Here is a 26,222-nt window from a genome sequence, read left to right as displayed (position 1 = left end):
ACCACAAGAATAGGCAGGGAAAGGGGGGCACAAAAGTCAGATTGACTAAGCGTATCAAAGAAAGAGCACAAGGAAAGAGGAACAAAGATTAGGTCTCAAAGAGGGATCGTAACAACAAATTCATCCATGAGGAAAACAAAACAAAACAAAACACTGAAAGTACCCCAAAGCATCCCAACCTTCATTTGTATGTGATTTAAGCTGAATGCATGCAAGCTTGTGGTTGATGTGGTTCTGCTCCGTGGTGCTCTCAAACTTGGCTAGTACACATTGGAAAAAGAAATTTCCTAGACTTAAGTTTTGGAGATGAACCTGGGGCAGGGCACCAACCTTTACGACTCATTATGACAAGTCCAGAGTACAAGGACTTGTCAACAGAGTCCTCATGTTTCTAGGGGAAGAGAACTTTGATCCTTCCAATTCGAGATGCCACAATTAATTTCCTTGAAATCTCGACCAAAAAAAGCTTGCTTAGAATGGGAAAGGGGCTCATTTCGATTCTAACTATAACTTCTTAATCATATGTGGGGTCAAATTACTGGACTCAAGTGTTTATATCCACGCTTTGCACTTATCTCAGTGGATTTTAAGGAATCTGTGCAGAGATAGATGGTAGCAAGAGTTTGAGCGAACTGGGTTTGAGTTCTGGTCGAGTGACCTGGGTACAAAGCCAGTTTCAGTTGCTTCGTGGCTCATAATAGGTGCACAATAAATGAAAACTTGAGCCAAAAGTCTTGCTTTCACATACTAACATCCTGCTGCAAATAGACTAATACAGAATAATGAGAATCACCTGAAGCAGGTGGCAGACAGGTAGCCATAAGACATGCCAAGTTTCCCATCACTCTCTGTTGAATGGAATTTACTTGAAATTAAAGTCTGTACTTACAGAATCAGAAATCCTGAGAGTATAACACAGCAATCAGTGTTTTAACACGTACTCCAGGTGATTGTGATGAATGCTAAAGTTTAAGAATCACTGCCTAGGTATTATAAAACAAGGTCTTGGTGGGCTTATGCCAATATACTGTATAAACTGTTTACATACTCCAGTTGGACTCAACAAGCTGACCACCGGTAAAGGTGTTCCTCTCAAAGCAACCTTGACAATAGTAAATGTATTTTCTTTAAAATATCAGCAGTATCTTCTGACTTATGGAGCTCTCTTACAGAAAAAAAAAAACCAACTCTTTCAGTCTGGCACAATTACTGAATTGGACTCACCTGGTATATTTATACTTGTTTGTATCACCAAGGGACAACTTCAAACAAAGTATGGCTGGCTCATTTCAGGTTTAAAAATTCCATTAGCTAAGTAGTAAGTTAAGTTCATGTAACCCAGGAGGCCCTATGGTTCCATTTTAAGTATTATTCCTTTAGAATTTCTGTTACTGTTTTCAACCTTTTGAGCTTCTGCAAATGTATTTGGCATTCAATTAAAGTGAGATTAATCCAAAGCAGATGTAGCAGTAGTAGAGCTGTGTTCGTTGAAAGCCTAGCCATCCAAAGTACTAAATTATAAGCACATAGACACAAACAAATCCATAAATATCAATTATTTAAAATTATTTAAAATGCATAGTTTTATATAACTCATTTGACAAAAATACAAATGCCAATGAGCTCTTAACAATAAACTATAATGACTAGCTTTACCTTTATGGCAACATAAATGTATTTCAGAAGATGAAGACCTGGAATTTCAAAGAGTACCCATCTCCGGTTGCCAAGAATTCCAATTTTACCCAAACCTCCAAGCTTCTCTTGCTGTGATTGTACTCCTACCTTAGATCTTAGATTTCCAGAGGAAAAAAACCAGCAGAACTTCGTTGTCCTGTCCGCTTGAGGGGGAGCATGGGAACATAAAATTACCTAGAGAAACCTAAAGCATAAAGGGTGGGTGTGGTTAATACTGTTATTTACTAAACTGGATAGAGCCAGAGCACTCACCTACTAGACCTACAGGGTGTCAGCCAGGCTCAAGAGTGGTGGTGGTGGTGGTGGTGGTGGTGTTACTATGACAACCTAATTGCTAGAGCCTCTTAAAGGGGCAATCAGGTAGTTAATCCACCCAACTGATAGGATGAGGACCAGCCCTCATCCTCTAACTGAGCGATGCCCTGTAAATATGGAAGATGGCCTTAACAATGATAGCTTGGCATAATCATATGCATCAGAGTCCCAGAAAGTGGGACAACAGCCAAATTCCCAGCATACACAATCTCACTGTCCTTCTTCCCCCTTCATTTGAACCTTGGCCTACCTGGGGAATTCTGACCAGCTATTAATCATTAAGCAGAATTACACTGGCAAAAAAATTAGGTTAAAGATGGCATAGAAGAGTTGCCTGTGGGCAATCTACCCATTGACCCGTCTGGCTCCTTTAAATACACCATAAAGTCCCCAAAGGCACAATTATGTCTTACTCACCTTTGTATCCCCCCACATATACCACAGTGGTTAAGAGGAAAAACTGTAGCTGCCAAATACCTAAATTCAAATTCTTACCCCGATCTTTACTAGCTTAGGAATACAACAGTGAATAAGGCGCAGCCCCCTTCCTCGCTAGGAAAACTGAACTTGTAATAACTTCCTCATTGGGTTATTGTGAGGATTAAATGAGAATCCATTCAAAGCTTCTCATAGTGTGAAGCAAATGCTAACTATCATTACTTTTATTATTATAGCAAGAGCTGAATGAATGAATGAATGGATGGATGGATGAATTGGTGTGTGGGAAATGAAACTGACTGACATCTACAGTTCATTCCACATCTAAAATTCTATAATTCTATTTCGTTTCCAAAGAGCTCCATCTCTGAAAACTTCTTATCTGAAAATATTGCACCAGTGCTGGTTATTATCGTGCCTGATTCAGATGCAATGTAATATACAAAAGTGCACAGGACTAGAAGCCAGAGAACCACATTTAAGCATTCGATTACCTGCCATTTAGTAAGCAGACACACACCTACATTCATTCGACTTCTATGCCAAGCCCTGTGCTAAGCTCAGGGACACCAAGGCATAGGCCCCTTCCCTCAATAGTGGGAAAGATGCACTTATCACAGAATGTTATGGAAGCACAGAAATGACCTTCTTTTTCAAGGGTTAGGGAAGGCTGAGGTGTCCACGAGGGCAGAAATGGATTTCATTCATCCTCGTCTTCCCAGCACCTGGAAGGATTTCCAAGTACAGTAGCAGTTGACAAATAGTTGTTAAATAAAGTACCATTTCCTCTGAGTCTTGAATGACGAGCAGGAGTTCAGCAAGGTGAGGCAAGAAGGGAACTCTAAGTAGAAAGAATGACCTTGTAAAGGGCACTCACAAAATTGGGAGGTACAAATGTACGTGTGTGGGGAGGGTCGGAACGGAAGAAATCACAGAGAAATGAGACAGTGGCTATGAAAGTGATGTGAATTGAAAGCGTACAGCCGTTTTGTTCCTGTGCCGATCTCTGCCCTCATTCTGACCTCTTTGGCATCCATGTAGTTCTAAGATGTGTTCCTCATTCACCGGCTCCAGTGTCCTGTCCACACTACCTTCATTCTCCTTTCTCCTTTCTTTATGAAAATATTTTAGAAATTCGCTTAAGAATAAAAATATACAATACTTGCCTTCATCATTCCATTTGTTAAAAAAAGGAAGTACGTCTAGCACTTTCCAAAAAAGAAAATTATCGATGTCTACACACTGACCACTCTAGCCACTGTTTCCATTCGACTGTCTTCTTTCCTAACCCACATCATCACGGTAGCACATTTTAGCACTCATTTTAAAGATCCTCATTTTTAATTTGTCATTTATAAAAGGACTATTTCTTCAGTGAAGCAATATATCCTTCTGAGCTTTTTGGACAGCCCTTTGCACTGAAATACTCATTGAAGAAAACTTACTTGAAAGACTCAGAAAACTGGAAAATTCATGCTTATTTGGAAAATTCAAAAAACACTTCTGTGAGTGGAGGTTTTATCGGAGCATCATCGGAGTAATTTCCAGGTTACTGCCACAATCAAGAATAAAAATCATGCAAAGGTTTTCTTCGTCTACACCCAGATATCATCTTAAAAGGAGACCAAACACTTCCACGCACTTCCTGGTTTCTGGCTTTGTAGCCTCCGGTTCAAGTTGGTTTTGAACACTGAAATTCACCCCAACAATGTCAATGTAATTCCTGGGGACGATCTGTCATCTTTCCTTACCTGAGCTTCTCAAAACTTGAGTTCCTGATTTTGTTTTTGCTGCCTCACAAAGTGCAAATATGACTCTGAATAGTTTTTCCAAGAAAGTTTTCATTGCTTTTCTCTGGGGTAGGACATTTTCTTCTGACAGTGCATGATGAGAATGCCTTATTGGACTTTTGCACAGAAAAGTTGAGGGGATTGAGGATAAAATTATCAAGGCATAATTTTATTCCCTCAAAATTGAGAAAATGTTGTACGGCTGTTTTCTGGTACTGAGTTTTATGCAAGAAGGATTGGGGGAAAACCTCAGGACAGGTCTTTCTATAGTTTTGCTTGTCTATGTGTTTGAAAAAAATCTTTACTTTTGTAACTCAAAATACTTTCTAGGATTGTAGGTCTCTTTTTCCTAAATTTTAGACAGTGAGGTACACAATCAAAAATTGTTTCTACTAAAAAAAAATGTTTCTACTTAGAACATAAACTTCAGGATTATCTCTGAACAAAGCTTATATTTAAATTGCTTTGGTTTCTTCTTTGGAAAATTTTTTATTAGATGACAGCTGTGTGTTCTGACCTGTGTATTAGTGTCATTTTTGCTATCACAGCTTGAATCATGTGTTTTTTACTTTTGAACCATGGGAAAGTTTTTCATATTTGCTCTCCACATTACTTCTGATATTTTCTGCAGTGTCAATTCTGTGTTTTGCTGCTGCTAAGGCAGATTTTAATTCTCTATGTACAATTTTGACTTTTTCAGAATCTTTAATTTCACCATGTCCTTTTGGATCTATCTTGCAGGCTTTTCATCCCAATTTGCCTTTTGAGATTATCTTTTCTTTTCTTCAGAGAGCTCTTCATGCAACCTAATGAGAACCTTGAACAGTTTTTGAAAGTTTCCTTCTGTTTCTTGTAACAAACCCTATCTGGATTGGTTAGAGTGGCAGAGAATTCTAGCTCTCTGGTCAGGTCACCAAGCACACCTCTTCAAAAGCCATGGCAGCCCAGTTTTCGGGTTCCTGAGCCAGGAACAGAGAAATAAAGGCTGTTCATTTCCCTCTCAGTGTAAGCACCAGACTGATTGAATTCTTCAGGTCAATTCTAATGGGTTGATATTTGGTGTAAATATTCCCCAGGTCAAAATAATATGTATTTTGTAGACGTGAGCATTTTTCTTTCTTTTTTTATTTTTTGTCACAAGTATTTTAGAAGGAAACTAGCAGAAGGTGTATCAAGGCTTACTAAACTGGAAGCCTTGATTACAATGACTATTTGACCTCTGGAAATTATTTTTAAACCTGTCATCATTAATAAATGGAATAATTAGACAATTTTTCTAAAGGAGACTTTTTTCCCCTTCAAATGGCCCAAACACTTCATAGAATTGTCCTGTTATTTTTAAGACCTGAAATTTTAACCTAACTTTGTGCTAGCTTGTTTTAACACTCTCAAATATATTCAGAATAGTCTACCTTAACATGCTTGAATGTTGAATATTTTATGCTTGGACAAAGAGCAAACTGTAGGTCTTTCGCCAAGCACAGTCAATGTACTTGAGTATGGGTTACCAAAAACGCTGGAGATTTTTTTTTCTATTTATTGTTATAGCTCAAATCCTTGTGTCTCTGGTAGGCTTTAAGTGACATAAATATGCATTTCCATCTGCACATCCTTGTCAGGAATAGTTCTGCTGGGAGGTGTTATGCCACCCAAGTACTTCCAGAATAGAGCCTGTTAATCCTGTTACCACTATAGAAACTCAGAGGAAAAGTCTACTCAGGCCACTACTGCAGCTGCTGTGGCTGTAAATGTTCCAGCAACCACACCCTGGGTACCAAAAGGAAGCTTAAGAAAATTGATTTTCCTTCAGGTGGAGGGGGATAGAGAGAGAGCTGACCTTAGTCTATTACTTAAACCAGTGGTCTCCAAAGTTTTTATTGTAAACTTTTATCAGTAAAAAAAAGAGGGGATAGCAAGCCCACCATACACACACACACACAACCATACACACACACACACACACAACAATGGACACATATGCTGCCATATTAACTGCTATATACATCATAAAATATGCAAAAATGGCTACTATACTGGGATTTTTTAAAAGTCGACATAAAATAGATGCTCCAACCCCACTGGATAGTTTTGCAATTCCGCTAGGTCTATATATGCCACTTTGGAGACCACAGGGTTAACTTCTAGCAGGTGATTCCACCAGGAAAATAAATCTCAACCCCTCAGTTAGATTCGCAGATTCCATAATACATTGGGCATATGCTGTGGGCAAAAAGGAGTTGTGAATAAACAGGTCGTTTGTTTCTCCTGCTTACTTCTTGCCCTCCCTTCCAGTGTGGCTTGACTTCTGGCCTCCCCAGGGTCTCTGTGGAGAATATAGCTCTATTCTCCATTTATCCAGGTGTATCATGGATGGATACTAACTGGTCAAAGCCTCCAAGTAAACAGGGAGCCTCCAAAGTCTGTCAACTGATATGTCACAGAGCCCTTGTGACACAAAGGCAATAACCAGCTAAATAAACTAAATTCAATTGTCAGTCATCCAATAAACATTGTTCAACAAGAATCTCTTGATCTACAAACACAAAATGAGTCTTTACCTACCTAATCTGTATAATGCAGGGGATCTCAGAATTACCCATGAATTGAGTTGTGGAACAAAGATTCCTCAGAAAGGGCAGTGAATATGAAAAAAAACCTTCTACTTCTCATGATAGTGAAAGACTATCTTTATGGATGTAGAAAATTTGGAAACTTGACTCAAGTTCTTTTCAAACTGATAAAAGTAAATTATTTTATTGGTAAAATCTAGAATTGGCCTGAGAACAGCAAACTTCTTCCAATCCCTGTTGGTGTAAGTATAAATTGACACGATCTTTCTGGAAGGCAATAACTTGTACATTATATTCAGGGCTTTAGAAATCTGGCCATTAATGCAATAAGTCATTCCCTATGAATTTAACCTATATAAACAAATAGACATATGAAAATATTCATGAAGATAATGTTTAAGGGTATTTAAAGTAGCAAAAATAGGAAACAATCTATTTTTTTATTGAATGGGGAAATTTTTAAATAATTTATGATACACCATGCAAGGAATGCTATGCATTCTTTGACTCCTTATTTATTAAGTACCAACTATGTCCCAAGACCTCTTCTAGGATATAGCAATTAATTAATACAGACAAAGCTCTCACAAAGGTGATATTTTAGTATAGGGTAGAAGAGACTTGAACTCCATAAGTGAATCAACAAACACATAAACTAAACATTTTCAGAATACTGGAAAGCACTATGAGGGCAATGAGACATAGAATTCGCTGGTGGTGAGAGCCTGGGACTACTTTATATATGGATTTCTCGGCCTCAGTACTAGGGACATTTGAAACCATAGTCTTTATGTTTTATTTGGGCAGGGTGGGGGAGAAGGAGTTCTTGTGCCTTGAAGGATGTTTAGCAGCATCCCCTGGGCTACTCACCCTACTAAATGCACTCACCCCAATCATGACAATAAAATATGTCTCCAGCCATTGCCAGAATCTGTCCCTATTGAGAAATATTGCTTTAGATTTAGTGTAAGAGAAGGCCTCTCCCAGGAGGTGACATGTGAGTTGAGACCTGAGGATGTTTTTAAATAATCTTTAGGATATAGAGAAATGCTTCTGATATAATGGTAACATATATAATATATTCAATAAAATCCCAATACTGTTTTTTCTTTTTAAATCTCTATCTAGAAGACAATATAGCATCGTGGTAGAAGCTTGGACTTGGAGCCAGATGGCTAAGTTAAAATCACAGCTTCATCGCTTACTACTTGTGTGACCTTGAGTAAATTACTTCACATCCCTGTACTTAAGTGTCCCCATCCAAAAAATGGGGATGGCACCAGCAGTACCTACCACAGAGTTGCTGGGAGTATTAAATGAGTTCATTTATGCAAAGGTCCTAAAAGAGTGAGTGGCACATCTTGGAAGTACTGTGTATAATATATATAATATATTAAAGTGGGTGACACATCTTGCAAGTAGTAGACATATGATATATCTATTAGAATATATTAAAATTAGAATATATATAAATATATTTTTCTGTATGATTTTAATGTATATAATATACACATATTCCAGATCTGACATATATATAGATATATATTCACCAAATATTTCCATTGTCTTTTTGTGAAACAAATATAATAATGTGCTAATAATGGTAGAATTACAGGGGATTTTATTTTCTTTGTGCCTTTTTATATTCTTCACAGTTTTACAGATATAAATGCAAATGTTGCCTTCAAATCAAAATAAAAATTAATATGTATTTTAGCACAAAAGAGAATTTTTAGACTTTCATCAGTATTAACTGGCATATCGAGAGTGGGGGAGGAAGACCGATGGAAGATGTGCTTAGAAAACCTGTCCCAGGGAAAATGAGTCAATTGTCAACTGAAAGCTGAGACACCCCACATTCAATCTGTCAGTCAGTTCATCCGTCGTCTGAAATTTATTTAACACTTGCTTTCTGCCAGACACTGTGCTAGGTGCCGGGAAATCAAAGATGAATGGACATGCATTTCCTCAAGGAGCTCACAACAGGAAGGGGAAGAGAAATACATCTACAATTAACCACAGTACCAAAAAAAAAAAAAAAAAAAAAATAGGATATCAACCCAGACCTCTGGGGACTCCCAGTTGGAGCGGGGGGCATTGCAGAAAGCCTCACATAGACGGTAACACTTGCATTGGGCTCTGAGGGATATGGAAAATGCAGTCATTTGTTGGAGTTCTGGTTTTGAGCACACACACGCAGTGCCTCCCTTAATCAATGACTAGCGAGGTCAATTACCCTCAAGAGAGAAACGTCAGAAGGGACACAGGAGTTATACTTCAGAAAAGTATTTTGAGCTCCTATCAGAGTGCCTGGTTTCATAAAGCGATTTACGGATGTAAAGTTTGACAGTCACAGGAATTAGAAGACCTAAGTGCAAGTCCTAGCTCTGCCCCTTACCAGCAGGGTAATCTTGGGCAAACCACTAAAATCTCTGACCTTCCATCCATTTCCTCATTCATATAATAGTGATAATAATACTTTGCAAAACTGTTGTGAGCCTCAAATGAGATAATGCTAGAAAGAGACTTTAAGTGGCATTCGCTTCGTTGGGATGAATAAATTGTGATGGTTTTAACATAATAGAGAATATTTTGAATAATTATAGCTTAATTTTTAACATTTATATTTAAATACTGACAATAAAAAAGCAACCGTATATGTAATACCAATTAGGCATGAGTTTATAGCCTGATTGGCTTCACTGAGTTTTTTTAAAGCCCTAAACCTATCACTAATCCAAGTGCATCAAGCTGTAAAAACTGCTAACCAATTTGTTTTTTCCTGAGATAACATCATCTTTATTTCTTGAGACATTTTACACAAACATTAAACTGAAGGTAACTGCATACAAATGAATTGGAGACTCATAATTGTATGCTGTTCTCATGTCTGAAGAAGATCCAACCACCTCCTAGGATGGAATTTTTCCTTGATACAAGCTTAGGATCTAGCTATAAAAGTATATCACTTAACCTGCATCTGTCTATGGGTGCCAAGTGTACCACAGGGGAACAGAAAACAGATAATGATCTAGAAGCGTTAGGCCAAAAACCCCACTTCGGTCCCAAAGGGTTGAAGATGCTTGGCAGGTACGGAGGAAGCTTGGTGAGGGGGCTGTGTTCAACCTTATTCTCTCAGTTCTTTTCCCCTCTTGAATCCTTTTCACCTTGAACACTCGCTGCTATTGTATCAGGACAAATAATATCCTTTGGTTTTTCTCTCTTTAAAAAAAAAAAAAGATTTACTAATGCTGATTGAAAAGGCTTAAAATGTCCCCTTGTCACGGCCCTTGATAAACATTTCATCTAACGTTTTTTGAAGCAGGGTTTTAGTTGAAGCACCACAGAAGACAAAACAATGGTATATAAAACTACTGCTTTAACTTGAAAGTCTTTAAAGGACATCTTCTCACCAGAGCCAGCATTTGAAAATTCCAGAAAAAAAAATGTCCAATATCTTTACCTCACTGATTCCACTCCCCTCCAAAAAAGAGGTTTAATAAACCCAAGATTTTATTTTGCCCAATCTCATAGGACATAGCAATGGAACATGCCATGAAAAACTTATTTCCATTCATTCCAAAAAGATGAGACTAGCTTCATCCCTTAGTTGGAAAAAATTATCCCCCATTCAGTTTCCAAAAAAGAAAATGTGTTGTTGTTTTTTTTAAATACAGCTTCTTTAAGTACCAATCACCTTTCAATATGCATTTGTCAGGACTGAGAAATCCTCGTCTTCCTAATTGTATTCTGTCTTTAGCCATAAGGATCAGTTTCCCAAAATTGTACTCAACATAAGCACAATAGTGCTCTACACCTCTAGAAACTGTGATTCTAGCTCTTTCTCATAATTTTCAGCAAGTTCCATCATGTCGAATGCTCTTCAATTTTGTATTCTTATCTACCAAGCTATGGAGAATGGAGCCCATACATTCTAGTATTAACAACAAAAATAATTTCTGACATTTGTATGAACTTTATAAACTCTACATACAAAGGAGAAAAAACCTTTTTTCTTCTTCTTCGGCTTTACTTCAATTAACTACATTTACTAACCATAATTATTTGTTGATGGTTTGGTAGCTTATACCTTGAAATGTCACCTGTCTGCTTCAATCTGATTTCAACCCCAGATAATTACAGTATGAAGTTCTAAGCTAGAAGATAGTTTAAATCCAAGGGAAAATATAATTTGTCATGATAGCTTTAGAAATGGCCCATACTTTTGAAATAAATACACACTGACTTTAAACATTTTGGTCCAGAATTAAAATCACCCTGTTTTTTTTTTGAAGATTTTCTTTTTTTTGAGAGAAAGAGAGAGAACACAGAGGGAGAGGAAGTGGGAGAAGCAGACTCCCCACTGAGCAAGGAGCCCGATGCGGAACTCAATCCCAGGACCCTGAGATCATGACCTGAGCTGAAGGCAGATGCTTAAGTGACTGAGCCACCCAGGCGCCCCCCCCCCCAAATCACCCTGTTTTAAACACCTATCTGACAACATTTGCATAGGCTTCTGGAGTTTACTACTTACAAGAAAAACTTAACATCTTTTTTTCTATTTTGCAATAGAATGCATAGATTAATTCAGAACAAGAGAATGGGAAAACAGTCTGGTAATAATGAGCGATTAACATTTGGTGTGTGCGTATGTGTGTGTGTATGTTTTGTTTTGATTTTTTAGTGAGTATTACGATCAGAAGAATATTACTCAAAACATTTCAATTATAGTGTACAAGATGTCTTGGGGAGGGTTGTCACCATAGTTGAGACCACTGGTGACAGAAATAGTACAGATTTAAGAACAGAGAGGATTCATCTTGAGCAGTAGTGATGGGAATGAAAAGTCTGAGATGCACTTGTAAGATATTTAAGAGCAAAAATAAGTAAGAACTGGTAAATATTTGGATGGAAAGATGGGGCAATTCAAAGAATATTTTGAAGCATGGGGAATTTGTTAAAAATGACAATACAATGAAAAGAAATTGAACTATGGGTTCTCCGGAGATATCTAGAGTTACCCAGTTTGGGGAGAAGAATAGGGCCTTCATAGAAAGAGATATACTAATTGTAAATATTAGCTGATAACTCAAGTAAAATGTCCAATCGTCAGTTACAAGTGTGTGACTACAATTTGTGCTAACCGTGGGCCTCTTGAGGACCAAAATTATTTGCTGTTCTTCTTTGAATCTCTCAGCACCTAGGACGGGGCCAGACACATAGTTTAATGCTCAGTAAATGTGGCCCAGCTGGCTGATGAACTGCACAGAGTCTCAGGGGCCAACTTCACAAAGAAAATAACTAAATTCTGAGTGTGGACAAATAGGACCTTCAAAGGTAGGGTACAAAAATAGGAATAAAGGAATAAATATGTTGAAGGAACTGGAAGGGAAAAAAGAAACCAATAACAGAGACAGGGCAGGTCAGGGAATTAAACTGAGAGAGAGAAAGGGAAGAAGGGAAGGGAAGTGTAGGGGACAGGGTGGGGAGGGGAGAGGTAAGGGGGTTGGAGAGGAAAACAAGAATAGAATCAGAGGAGCCAGGGAAGAAGAGATGCTACTTACTGACAATTGGAAAGCATATATATAAATATATGCACTCAAACAGAGAATGCATGGATGCAAACATTACAAAGTCACATTTAGTGAGCAAAAATGAAAATCATTAAAATGTTTCCTTAATAACTTAAAGTAAATAAACTAATAGCTCCTGTCATATTGATTCATCTATTGCATGTGAGCACTCAATAAATGTTAATTGAATTAAATTAATAACATTTGCTCAATGGCAATAAAAAATTAATTAACTGTCTGTCTTTTCTGTTACTTAAGTTTATGCCCATTGGTTCTGTAATTACTTCTAGCCCAAACATGAATTTTCTATTTCACTGACTTAAGATACACTTTAATTTTTTTTCCCTAAGAAATACAGTTGAGCTTCTAATTTTTGTCCTAATTTTGGTGTTTTTTTTCCGTTAAAAAATTATTTTCTCTAAGTTAATGTCAAGAACTATGTATAACATCCCAAATATAGTTTCACGAGTTCCTTATTTAATTCCAAAATCGTTTTCTCTGCAGGAGATGTGATACCACTTTTTATATGTTTCTCCTTTTAGCCTATGCTACTTTATAATACTTGGGATACAATGTCAAATAACACCGCAAAAGAGGAATCCGGGGAAATTTATTGTTAGCTTTCCATCTATAAAAGATGGAAGATGTCAGTAACATTCACCCAAAAATTGTGACTCACTTCAGATGTCAGAATTCTGGGTTGAACAGACTGGGGTCTGAAATGTGTGTATGTCAGATGATTTTTCTAATGAGCAACAGATAGTTCCCACTGGGAAATGAAAAAAAATAAAAATATAAACAGAGATAGAGAATTAAAATAACTTTATGAATGGCAGTTTAACTTCTCCACAAAATTCTCTCAGTACAATCCCAGTGACTCCAAATGGTTGCTTAATGTAGCACACCACTTAGATTCAAAATGCTATACTTAAAATTGTCGCAAAATTAAAAAGAGAATCATATACCACTTGGCTGTATACAGTATTCTCCGCATGTTCTTACATTCCAGTAACCTCTATCCAACATTTTTTTTTGTTACTGAATTACTTTGTGCAAAAGCAATTTAAATTACATGCAGCCTGACTACGTGTGATAATTTGAACTGATTGTTAATTAATTCCGTAAGTAAATAGCTGCCGCAATCTCTATACTCATCAAGGTTTCGTTATCTACCAGCTCTTTCTGAGCTGCTCTTTAATGTACAGTATAAAGCAGCTGTAACTGAAGATGCAGGATTCCCTGAGTGTGCAAGAAGGTAGTCCTGCTTTGCAGAGGCTGCTCAGGGAGAGAGGCATCTGGAAAGCTAAGTAATCTGCTAGACTAGATTTTGGGTAGGTGACACATCATGCGTGGGATTCAGGGTTCAGAGGGGTTTGCTGATGTGCAGCCTCAGCAGCTTGGAAGCAGAGATAAAAGCTAAGAACAAATCAGAGATGATGTTGTCTACTACAGAGACAAGGATGAGAGCTGAGCTTTGGGAATACACCAGGCCTGGATTCAAATCCTAGTTCTATCATTTGCTAATGAGGACCACTGGGGCAATTATATAAATAAACTATCTAAGTTTTGGTTACACTCCCTCATCTGTTAATGGGGGATACTAGTTACTCTCCTCTGTTCAGGGAGGCTGACAATATCTACGTCCTAGAGTCTTTGTGATGCTTCAGGTAAATAAGGTATGTAAGTGCTAACATGGAACCTGACATAAAAGGCATGCGACATGCTACGATGTATGTGGGTGTGTGTATAAAGCAGTGGTTTGGATTTCTACCCTAGGTGACTTTGCCCCGGAGGGGAAATTAGGCACTATCTGCAGACAGTTTTGTTTGCCACAACCGAGGACAATGGGTGCTACTGGCATCTAGTAGGTAGAAGACAGGGATGCTGTTAAACATCCTATGATCTCCCCATGACAAAGAATTATCTGTCTCCAAATATCAATACTGCCCCAAGTGTTCTAAGACATAATTTGAATGGCTATCTGTTTGTAATATTAGCTGGCTGTCAGACACTTTGATACTCCAGAAAAATAAGCTACTTTTTTATATCATCATTACAACATTAATTTGGTGAATCTCTCTGGAATTAGAGGAAGCCTAGGGTTTCCTAATCGGTTGAGCTAATTCCATCTATTCACTATTACATTAGTTGCTATTAATGATCGATGTTTTCATGAACCCTAATTTCCACCAGTCCAGTTTAGAGTGAATCAAAACACAACCAAGAGACTTGAAGCCAGCAACATAGGGAGTAGGGAATAAAAAGCAAACCTTGTTGAAAGCCAAGGCTGTTTGGAGGCTGAGAAAGAAACAAGACAAGGGCATGTTCCGGACTGACAGTTCCCACTCCAGTCAGGAGCCTTTAGAGCTTCATGTAGGGAGCTTCACAAATCCCCCAGGGGCTGTGAGTTAATCTGCTGAGGGGTGGGAGGGGTTCCCTGAGCTTGAAAAAATCCCAAAGTTTTAAAAGATTTCCCAGGTTATTTTACTCTTTAGACAAGTCTGGGAACCACTGACCCAGGAGATAGGACCCAGTAGAGATTTCCATCTGCCTGAAAGAAAGAAGCAACTTTGGAAAAGGTGATGAAAATGGATGTTGGCCACTGGGCTGTTATAAGCATGGTAAAAACCAGGTTGCGAGCTGTATAATTTATTCTAGACACTCAATGAGCATTATTGGATAAACCAGGCATTGGGTTAGCCACAAGAATGCAAGTCTCCAGAATGCATCTTCACCATCTCCCAGGAGGGCTGCCAAATGACCCGGACTGCTGTTTGTGTAGGGCTTAAGGTGTTCCTAGGAACCAGCTGGTCTGCATGTTTGAGAATACCTTCTATTCACTCTTTGCTCGATCTTAGGATTCTGTGTAATGGGTATAGGTAAGTTATGACCCAGACTGGTTATGTCCCAGACTCTAACATGATTTCACGGTATGTTGCTCTGTCATACACTCCTCAATATTGTGACTTAGTTATTTCTTTGCTAACTCCTTTGATGCTTGTGGAAACTGGGGTCCACGCTGATCTTAGGCGCTACTGTATCCCCCGTGCCCAGCCCAGTGCTTCTTACATAACAGACCCATATATGATTATGTGAGAATGAATGAATGAATGAATGAATGAATGAATATGGGAGCTCTAAAATACATGAGGCACCTCGGCCTTCTTGGTCTTTTCTGTGCCTCTCCAAACCAGAATTTCAAGGGTCAAGGATTTTGCCAGAAGTTCTCTTTCAGGTGGTTATATGGAAATATATTCCAAAAAGCACACCCCCAAAAGCCGTATCGACACTCACCTGAATAGGATCCTAGGAGATGCTAAGGCAGGGGAAGGGGTGGCAACGGAGAGCCTCTGAGAGTAGAAACAGATATGAGCTGATAGAGGTTCATTTATAACCACTCCTCTTATGCAGAGGAGGAAACTGAGGTTTGTAGAACCAAAGAAATAAAAACAATTTGATTGAGATCACATACATTATTGAGCAGCACTGTCCAGCATTTAAGACCCTTTTACTGCTTCTGGGAGCCAGACCCTAAGCTGACAACAAACTATGAGATCTCATTGATCCAAGTGAATGAATTCTTTGTTTCTCTCCACCTATCACTTAAAAAAAAAAAAAAAACACAGTAGAAATAAGTGTTACAAATTACTGTGATAGGGAAACTTGTACTATGTGTAAAATTTTACAATTATTGCACTTTTTTATTCTTACTTATATTTTTATTCAAAATGATTCCATTCAATGATGCTTCATTCTCTTAAATAAGACCTTATTCTCACAAAAGTCTTGAGTGAGAAACTTTCTGCAAATGTCCATTCTGAGATCACTAGGTCATGTCAATTTAGTGGGTTTATGTATGTGTGTTTTCTTTTTTCATCTAGATACACAACTCACAAATGAAAAGCATGCAGACGAGAAACCCATTAATGCTATCATTATAAATTCAGTATCTGAATTCAATATCACAGATGGACCAGCCAAGGAAACCCCCAGTGAGAAAAAACTGTCAGAATCCAGCACATCACTGTCCTCCCTTGAAGAATGCCAAACGAAATTTTCCTACCTCCAAACTGATACTTCAGTTCATCAGAGAGACACTGATGGTATGTTTCTCAGAATCAACCCATCTCTAAATAAAGCTCCCCAACCCCCAGCCCCTGTAAAATCATCACATATGCTGTTAGAAAAAAAGAGCCTTTATGAATATTAAACAGTAAGACTTTGATTTGAAAACCCTGGTGAATGACACATGTCAAGGTCACTCTGCAATTACGAGGTGCTTGGCAGATTGTTTGCTCTCAAAGCTGGAAATCAGAGGTAAAGTGTTTTAAATAGCTGGAATGAGGTATAATCATTCTTGCTACAGAGCTATGAAGGGGATAAAGAAAAACGGCAAACTTTTCTCAACTCTGAGACTATTTCAGCCCGTGACGCTAGGCTGAGAGAAGAAGGCAGAGTAGAATGGTATTAAAATGCTGGAAATGTATAAATGTGGATTGTAAAAAATATCAAGATGCTTACATCAGCAACCAGGGTTGGTTCCTCTAGGTGATATCACCTCCTGGGCATTCTGATCAGTGCCAACCTACACCCAACCACCCCTGTATATGACTATAAAAGGCACATTCCTTCTGCGAAGCCAATTTCAAGTTTATTTGGTGCTAAATGGTCATCACAGTCAAGTTCAAAGTCAAGCACTTCACAACAAGACATACGTAATTTTACTCAGTTTGCCTTTGCAGTGCCCTTTACAGGACACCCAAAACCATTCAAGAATTTTGTAGTGTTCCATATCTGCATTTGCATTTAAAGAAAGCTTGCAGTGTCTCAAAGGAAAATATAAGAGGGTATAGTTTCTAGTCTATATTTAAATTAATATTTACTTTTTGAAAATAAGGAAAAAATAAATAAATGGACTTTTGTATAACAGGAGTTCTGGAATCACATCAGTTTAATTCCTGGCTCTGAAATTTATTAACCGTATAAACCTGGATAAGTTTTTACCATCTCTGAATCTTAGTCCTTCAGTTATATAACGGAGCTAGGGTGTTTTGAAGACCAAATGAAACAACGTGTACAAAGGATCCAATACAGGACCTGGCACATCATAGATATTTGATTTTTGCTTTCATTATGGTTATGGTTTTAGAAAGCAAGGGGAGAAATTTCTAACATGCGTTCCTTATGATCTTGTGTAAACATGTCATGGCTGCTTTAGACCAGAAGCTACAGACACAGTTGCTTGCAGGTGCCAGGGGATGATGTGAATAATGAGTTAGAATGGCAGTGAGCAACAGGGACTGGTGAGGACTGGGGCGCAGTGAAGCACGCTGCCCCACTCAGCTCCAGCTAATTGTTTCCAGAAGGAAATAAAAGCTCAGAGTTGCCAGCTCCAGAGTGTTATGTGAAATTGCCAAATTTTTTAGGTGTTGACAATACTTCTATTTCTTCTATGAAGCCCCAGACACACCCAACAATACACAGCTCGGGGCCAACTTTGGCCAGTGGACTGCTAGGTTACAACCTCAAATTCAAGATGACGCCCACGTTTCTGGCTTTGCTGGAGTCTGATGCCAATCAAGAAAACAGGCAATACAGGAGAGTGCTTTGAGACACTAGAAAGCACTATGACACTAGAGCATTTCATCAGATTGTCTCAGGAATGCATGTAAGAGATCTTGGTTGTCATGACCCACAAATTAGGAATTGCCCTTGTACAAATCCATGTAGTACAACACAGTACCCTCCAGAACAACTCTGATTTGTCCTAGCAGGGATTCTGGGAGAAGGAGAAGGGCTGGTGCAGCTAACATGATACCTGAACCCTTGTATTCTCAGGGAAGGGCCAAAGGACCAGTCCATTAAAATGGCAACTGATACTCAGGAGCCTCGTGCAGGAAATGCACCACTTACTGTTTTTTTCAAAAGAGCAAGGGAGATTCACAAGGACAGTTGACTTAGACTGTTTTTCTTAAGCCCTGGCTGAGAGGCCGGGACAGCCCGAGAAATCATGATTTTAGGCTGACAGCACAGGTAAAAGCCCACCGCTCCCTTCCCAAATGGTGAAAAAATCCCCCCATTGAGGTGAGAGTTTTTGGTACCTGGATAAAAGAGAGAGCAAAACATCCAAACGAAGGCCCACAAGTGTGGATAAGACGCTCTCATTATCTTAAACAGCAAACATCAAGGATATCAAGAGTTAAGTCAGAGAATTTTTATAGTAATTAATTTAAGGATGCAGAAATTGAGAGCTGGGGTCATTGTTCGTACTGAGATAAATACAGAAATATCTTTCAGGAACAGCAGGGGAAACAGAAGGGAAAAGAGAAGATTGCATCCACTTTCATGTAGTTTGTGGTTAATTTATTTTCAAATGTATAAATGAGTGCATAGGAATGGATGCTTAATTGCTAATATCTATTATTTATATACATTGCCCCACTTAAAACAGAATGGAAAAGCCTCACACATGCAGATTTTGTAAAATGTGTTACATCCATTAGCACAGTTCATGGTGTGTGCTCTGATGGGAATTTAAAAGGATCTTTACTGCACATCACACACTATGTGCTGCAACATTACTTTATTATTAAATTGTGGCTCATCCTGTGTGGTCCCTTTCCCGAATAAAATGTAAAAAGTGCAGAGCACTACCTGTGTCTCTGCTTCTGTTGCTACATTCTGATTGCAAAGGCATCCCTGTGAGTAATAAAATCAAGGATACACACAATGCTCAAAAACAGGCACCTTAAAAAGAAGCCTGAGAATATACCTAATTGATGTATAATTTTGAATTTGAGACGTCTCATCCAGGTGGAAGAGGAAAATCATAAATATAAGATACCTCAAAAGAATAGTCTTAATTACACCATGGACTACTGAATAAAATGATTACATTTTCTACACTGTAAATTTCATACAATTAAATGCAGTAGTGTCACCTTATAAAATGTTTCAATTTTATAATTATTTCAGTTCATTTGCTCAGAAAAAAACATAAGCACAAATTTACTAAGTATCACCCAAATCTAGTCATCCTCGTTCTAAAGAACTGACTTGAACGTTAGTTGTGCTTGTCTGAATTTAAATAGATCTTGACATATTTAAGTAGCTATTAAAATTGATAACATCAGGGATGATACCCCCAGCTAGAGAAAGACATTCAGTCACACTTTATTTATTCCTATTCTACATTACAGACTTAAAAAAAAAAAAAAAGAAAAAGAACTCAATGTTGGAGGAGTGGGAGCCAATTTTTATACTTTTTGACCAGAAACTTGGAGTAATTAGCTGGAGTCACTGTGTCACAAATCTCATGATTCTGCTGAATCTGCTGGGAGAGCACGTTAACCATTAACATATTAAGATACTGGGTTTGGGCCATGTTTATTTGCCTTTTTTTTAATTACTTTGTTTGGAGGGGAGGGGGATTGTTGCTTATCTGGGGCCAATTCTGGAGGAACTACATTCTTGCTATTTTGAATAGTGATTCCCAAACGAGGAGGTGGTATGTGTCCAGAGCTGAGGAAAGCTATAAGAACTCCAGTGGACAGCTAAATCTGCCTCTGCCCCTCCCTCCTCTTAATCCCAGGCATCGTGGTGACAGGATCCAAAGCTGGGAGGGCGAACCCAGGGAGTACAGAACCGTGACAGTGAGGCTGACCTCAGGTACACTGGTGGGAGCCCCTTGCATTGTTACCTTTTCCACTATAATTAAACATGATCCCTTCTAATGAGACAGATTCTCCCTCTTAATTAGCCAATCCCCAGCTGTACATTTAGCACCTCTGGAGGCTGCATTAATCCTTCAGTATCATTAGGGTATCACTTAGCACATTATAGCCTCGATGTCCTAAAGGTACCCTAGAGCTGTAAAAAGAAAATGAAACCACCTAAGGGGGTTTTCGTCATGGCTTCTTGCTCACAGTCAAATACCTCTTTTGGCTGCTTGGCCTGCAAGTCTTGGCTCCCTCTTGAACCTTCTCTGATCCAGGTTTAACAAGGCAAGAGGAGGGAAAGAGAGATGGGACACTCCAAGAGGCCAGGATGCCAGGGTCAATAAAGGGATTTCAACATGCAGAGACCTCCTTACAAAAATGTTAGGAGAGGTGAAAAGCCAAGTAAGGGAACAGTGAAGCCACCCAGACCTTAGCAACAAAGCTCTGCCACGTCTTCCCTTGGCCCCTCCAGGCCACTAGTAGAGGACTCGTCCTGGCCTTTGCTCATAGGCTGCTAGGAACTTACATTACTAGACAGACAACTAGCAAGTGGCATTAACAAGAGCTGCAGAAAGAAGGATGTTCAGAAAGAGGTAAAACCAAGGGGAAGATCCAGGTACTGCCTGAGATACCACTCAATTCTTCTTCCCACCCTCCCATTTCCTGCCACTGCTTTGACAGAACCTGGAGGATAGAGGTTAGCAGTCTGGGGGATACAGAGCGGAGCAGGGAGTGAGCCGGCCACGTCCCGCGCCATACTGGATCATGACAGAGGAAGTGTGAGCCTTCTGAAGGACAGGCCAGCTGCAGGATTCAGAGCTCTGGAAGGGACAGTTTGAGTCAAATCATGGCTGCTCCATTTCCTGTGCTTCTTAAATTCCCTGAGCCACAGTTTCCTCATCTATAAAAGGACAGGGATAGTACTCATCTCAGGCTTATTTCAGGAACTATGGGAGGTGCCTACGAAGTGCATCCTTGCCATAGCCTGTGTGATAGGTTCCTGCCTGTTTTTCTGGTTTCCCATCCTCTGCCCTCCTTGCTCACTGGAGCAGGACTGCACATTTGCTCCCAGTGTAACACCAGCTAAGAGACAACAGACTTTGGATCCAGAAAGATTGAGATCTGAACCTCCCCCCCCACCCCCAAGCACCTTACAGTTGAAAGATTCAGGACAATCAGGGACAATCCCTGAGCCTTAGTCCTTTCATCTACAAAATGAGGACCACTTTATTTGTCCCCCATCATTCATTTATTCATTCATTCATTCAACAACAGATACAGCTTTCTTGGAGCTCAGGTTCTAGTAGGGGGAGAAACTCACTAATAAACTAATTAGTTTCATATCATCCTATAGTCAGTACCATGAAGAAAAAATAGAATGCTATGAGAGTTTCATGGCATGTAGAAGAATGATGTTTCAAGCTAAAGGCTCAGCGGTTGTGCAGGAATCAGATCAAGCTGTGAGGGGAAAGTATGGAACACAGGCCAAAGAAAGAGCATGGGCAAAGACTCTCAGGTGGGGCATCTCAGGATCTGAAGCTGAACCAGTGTGGCTGGAGCGCAGTGAGCAAGGAGGACAGAGGATGGGAAGCCAGAAAAACAGGCAAGAACCTATCACACAGGCTATGGCAAGGATGTGGGACTTTAAGGGGAGAGTGAGGTCTTCCCATCTACAATGAAAAACATCACAGGAGCTGATGAATTTGAGCTGGGCTCGTGTAAAAGCCATGTGTTAGATAGGAGCCTACTGCTGTGGACCTGACGATGGCTGATAGTAGCTGGAACTGAGGGGGTGGCCCTAGAGGTGGGTAGAGGCTTCTGGTTTTCACATACTGACTTGAGACAGAATGAGCAGAACCTCAGCAAGGAACTGGAGGGAGGACGGTGGTATGATGGGGAAGAGAAAAATGACAAGAATGAGTCCCAGCTTTCTGCTGATTTCATCTTAGTATGCAGGAGCCATTCGCGAGAGAAAGCCAGAGGAAGGACAGGTGTGCGGAATGGGGAAAGAGGGAGATCTGGGTATAATTTGGCCTCGGTAAGTGGGAGATGTCTTGAAGACATTGCTGAAGAGAAGAGACACGAAAGGGGCAGACGGAAGCATAGCGTACTCTTTCGGATGGCTGAGAGTAGGGTGCTGTTCATGGGCTGTGACTTCAGAAATCATGTTTATTAAACATGAAAGCCCCAAGAAATTGTGCAGGCAAAGGAAAACACGCCCATTCAGGAATTGGGGAAACCCAACTCTCTTTTCAAACAGTTGCAAATTTCTCCCCCGGAACTGCTGATGTTACTTTTGTGCAAACAAAAATTGCCCATATGCAAAATAGTTTTGGCTGTCCGCGTAGAATTATGTAATATGCCTTTTAGGAAAAGTTTTCAATGCTCTTGAAAGTTCGGAAAAATCTGTTTTCAATTCACCAATGTTGCCATGTTTTTTTGGGCAAGAGGCGCTGCCTTTTATAACCAAATAAAAAGGACTGACTTATACACAGAAAGAAAAAAATTCTCAAATGCAAAATAGAGAGGTAGAAGAAAACAAATGCCAGTTTGGCCGAAGGATTAGGCCAAACACTTTTGTGTGTGTGTGTAAATAAAATCTACGGTGTACATCAGAAGCAGAGACCTCCAGAATCTGCCAGCTTGAGAAAACAATGGCAAGAGGAATTAAACCAAAAGACTATACCCCTCAGGAAAGAGTAAGTCCATTTCACAAATAGGTATTTCACACTTTGATAGGAGACACCAGCTCCCACCCTAACCTGCCTGCAAAACAAACTTTCAGCCTCACATCTCCATCTACAAAGGATGCGATCCCACTGGATCATTTTCATATGATCATAGTCTGAGTCAGTCTCTTGAGCCTCCAGCCTGAGGGCTATGGAGCATTTGCTTGGAATATTTTCTACTGAGAACTTCTTCTTTGCCGGGGGCTGCTAGAGTAGCCTTCTTGGCATTAGTAAAAGTTGATGAGGTTTTATGCTACGTATCTTTGACCACCAACACACCCTCTTCAGAAATGCAAACATGAAATAGAGTCTAGGTACTGCGCTAACTAACTCCTGAATTTTTGTGGGTGGTTTGTGGTGACTTATATGGGTGAGTTAGCCACATGCTAGAAGCTGGCTCTGAGTGAATAAAAAAATATACCCCATCTGGCAAAGAGATGAGTGCATACGCCCTAGAGGTATTATGGGATATGCTGCCTACACTGCTAAGAAATACTTAGTAATGGCCACAGCACCTGCAACAATATATGTCAATTAAAGTCATCATAAAAGTCACGGTGAGGTTCTTTACCACCGTCTTATTGGGAAGAAAAAAAAAGGAGGGTCTGAGGCAGGGATGGAGGGTGGGATGGAGGCAGGAAGGAAGATTTTTGTTTACTTATATACCAGGTCACTTTAGACATTTATATGAGGATTTTAAAAGAAATCTTCAAAATATTTGTTCCCTTTTAGAGCAAGTTTCCATGTTCTCCCTCCTCTTACAGATTAACAAATAGATGAATAACAAAAGTAAAAAAGTTTTCTGGAAAACATTGTTGGAAGTAAATGAACAGGGCCCTAAGAATACTCAGAACCATTTAGCAGATGACTCCAGGAGCAAAATCTCTCCTGCAGGCTTGTATAGTTTCAGCCAACTAAAGTCTGAAAACCAAAAGTTATTAACATTAACATTCTTGGTGAAAAAAATAATAAATCCCTATGAAAATCTAACTTTGATTGATAAACCCATCAGGAGGAGGAATTTTTCTCCAATTTATGCCAGATTGTTACTTTCAATCATCGACAATCTTCAGGATACTCTCTTTAATTAATTAGATGATGTCTCATGTAAACACTTACCTACCCATTTATAAAGTGCTCACGTTTTGAGAACTTTTTAACTAAAAAAAAAGTTATAATTTTAACAAGAGAGCTGCTACATCTTCTAACTAATTCCCTTTATGGAAACAAAAAAAAAATAATCTATAACCCATCACAGCTGTTTGGCTAAAATTACCAATTACCTTCAATACCTTAGAGATACTTTTCAGATTTTCACAAGTCTGCGTAGTAAACTTTTAAAGCAATTTTCTTAAAGAGGATTGAGAAGATTTCTACTCTTTTAGGCATATGATGACGTATTCCATTTAACATGAATATAAAATCAAGGCTTCACAGTAACTGGAGGACAAAGGATACAGGGATTCAGAATAAAATACAACTAACATCAAAACTACGATTATTTAAAAATCATTTATATTAGGTCTTGAAAAATGTGCTTTTTGCTTGCATGTGAATATGGGTGTGGTGGATTTCTGGGAATCCACACCATACAAATGACAAAGCCTTGGGACAAGAAACTGGAAGTTTGTACAGTCTCTCCTTGTCCCCAACCCTAATTGCTCCCAAAAGCTCTCTGCACTTGGGGAGGACCTGCTATTCTTCAGACAGTTGCAAGGTTTCCAAAAAGATAGCTAATTCTGTGGCTTCCCAGCACCTCTGCAGGCAAAGCAAAGAAAGGAGTTTAGAAAAGTGACAGCACTTTAAATAACCAGATCATGTGGAATCAATAGAAATGCTCAGGAAGTTAATAAAGCAATTGCTTAAGCAGAGTGAGTCCTGCATGGGGGGTGGGGAAGCTTGAGAGAATCATGGTGTACATTACCCCTAATATGGACAGTTAAGAGTTGGCCTATAAAGTTATCAAGCACACCACCCTACATGCCTGTCCTTCAGAGATGCCCCTAATCATTAGGTGCCACTAATCATTTTTTGTCATCTTCTTCTTCTTTAAACAGAGGAGTGTGCCTCCCTTATCCTCACCTGTCTGTTTTGCCAGTTTTGGGACTGTCTCCTGATGCTCCCAGATACTTGTGAAACGGTGTGTACCAACCTGTGCTGCCCCTCTCACAGGTATCACCACACCTCGGATGAAAGTCAGGCTCGGAATGATTGCAACTGCAACTGTGACATGGACTGCAGCCTGTTTGAATCTTGCCACGAGACCACCGAGTGTCTGGAGCTGGCCATGGAGATTTCGGAAATCTGTTACCGCTAGCACAGTGAAGTTAACCACATCCCAGCAGACCCTTTGGCCCCACAGGGAAATCCCATGACAATAAGACTGTGATTTCTATGTGCCGAAATGTAAGGACTGTACACATTTCTTGGACGCTATGGACCGTTTTACTCTGCACCTGTCTGGTAAAGCCAGTACTGTCAACTCTATAGTCTTATTCCAAATTTCATAACAGCATGGCTCGCTGAAAAATAAGATCTTGATCACATGTGATGAACAAATCCTAAATACCTCTTAAATGCCATAGGTACAAGGTGTTTCTTGACTCTAAAATAAAAGCATGCTGAACTACTCTGTGTTATTGCATTCATTGGCTTGCATCATGGATTCAACTTCATTCACAAATTCAGGACAAATTAGTGCATTCTTTTAGAATTGACATACATTAGTTCATCTTTGTAATGGACTCATGCATAAACATTATGCATTGTTGGTTATTATTAATAATGTATTGTATAACATCATTTTGTAATTAAAAATTTATTTATACAGTCTCTTAAAATTCACTTATATGTACAGTTTAGGTAGGAAAGGGAATTAAATGAATTAGAAACCATGTTCCTGTAATTACAACAGATGTCTCTAAGACATCTCCAGTGAATTTTGAATATGATGTACTTCAAGAGAGTACTGTAATTCTAGACCATATTATTATACGTCTATGACTATGTCACAACAGGTTATGCATGTTCTTAATTTGTTACAGAAATGCTCTTCTTTATTCCAATGAGCATAAATGGGAATTATATGCAAGTTTCAAGAAAATGACCCCCGATAATCAATTCTTCATTCTCTTCACTTCTGTTTGTCAGGTACAATAAGCAACAGGATATTAAAACAGAATCACATCATTTCACTAAACTATCACTTATGTAGGAACCAAAAAGAAATACACGTTTAGGTACTTATTCAGCTCCTAGTTTCCTAATAAAGCATGTGCTTCAGAAATCATATTTTTTCTCTTTTCTGATAATTACAGTAATTCATAATTATGCTGAGTACCTCCTCATACTTAAAAAAATTTTTAAAGATGTGGTATCAACTTGGAAAGTG

The 26,222-nt window shown here is 39.1% G+C and overlaps 1 protein-coding gene across 1 annotated transcript in view; it reads left to right on the top strand.

The window, feature by feature from the left end:
• The window catches only part of MDFIC2 (MyoD family inhibitor domain containing 2), a 111,689-nt gene extending 86,541 nt beyond the window's left edge, over window positions 1-25,148 (top strand). Inside the window, exons 4-5 of the mRNA XM_073901772.1 lie at window positions 16,266-16,487; window positions 24,889-25,148. Coding sequence (XP_073757873.1) covers window positions 16,266-16,487; window positions 24,889-25,148 — 482 coding nt within the window. The remainder of the gene's footprint in view (window positions 1-16,265; window positions 16,488-24,888) is intronic.
• Window positions 25,149-26,222: the final 1,074 nt, after the last annotated feature.

The sequence above is a fragment of the Callorhinus ursinus genome, unplaced genomic scaffold, assembly GCF_003265705.2.
Source record: "Callorhinus ursinus isolate GAN/ISIS: 27379988/994484 unplaced genomic scaffold, GSC_fseal_2.0 scaffold15, whole genome shotgun sequence".
NCBI classification, from domain to species: Eukaryota; Metazoa; Chordata; class Mammalia; order Carnivora; family Otariidae; genus Callorhinus; species Callorhinus ursinus.
This window is presented reverse-complemented; position numbering and strand designations above follow the sequence as displayed.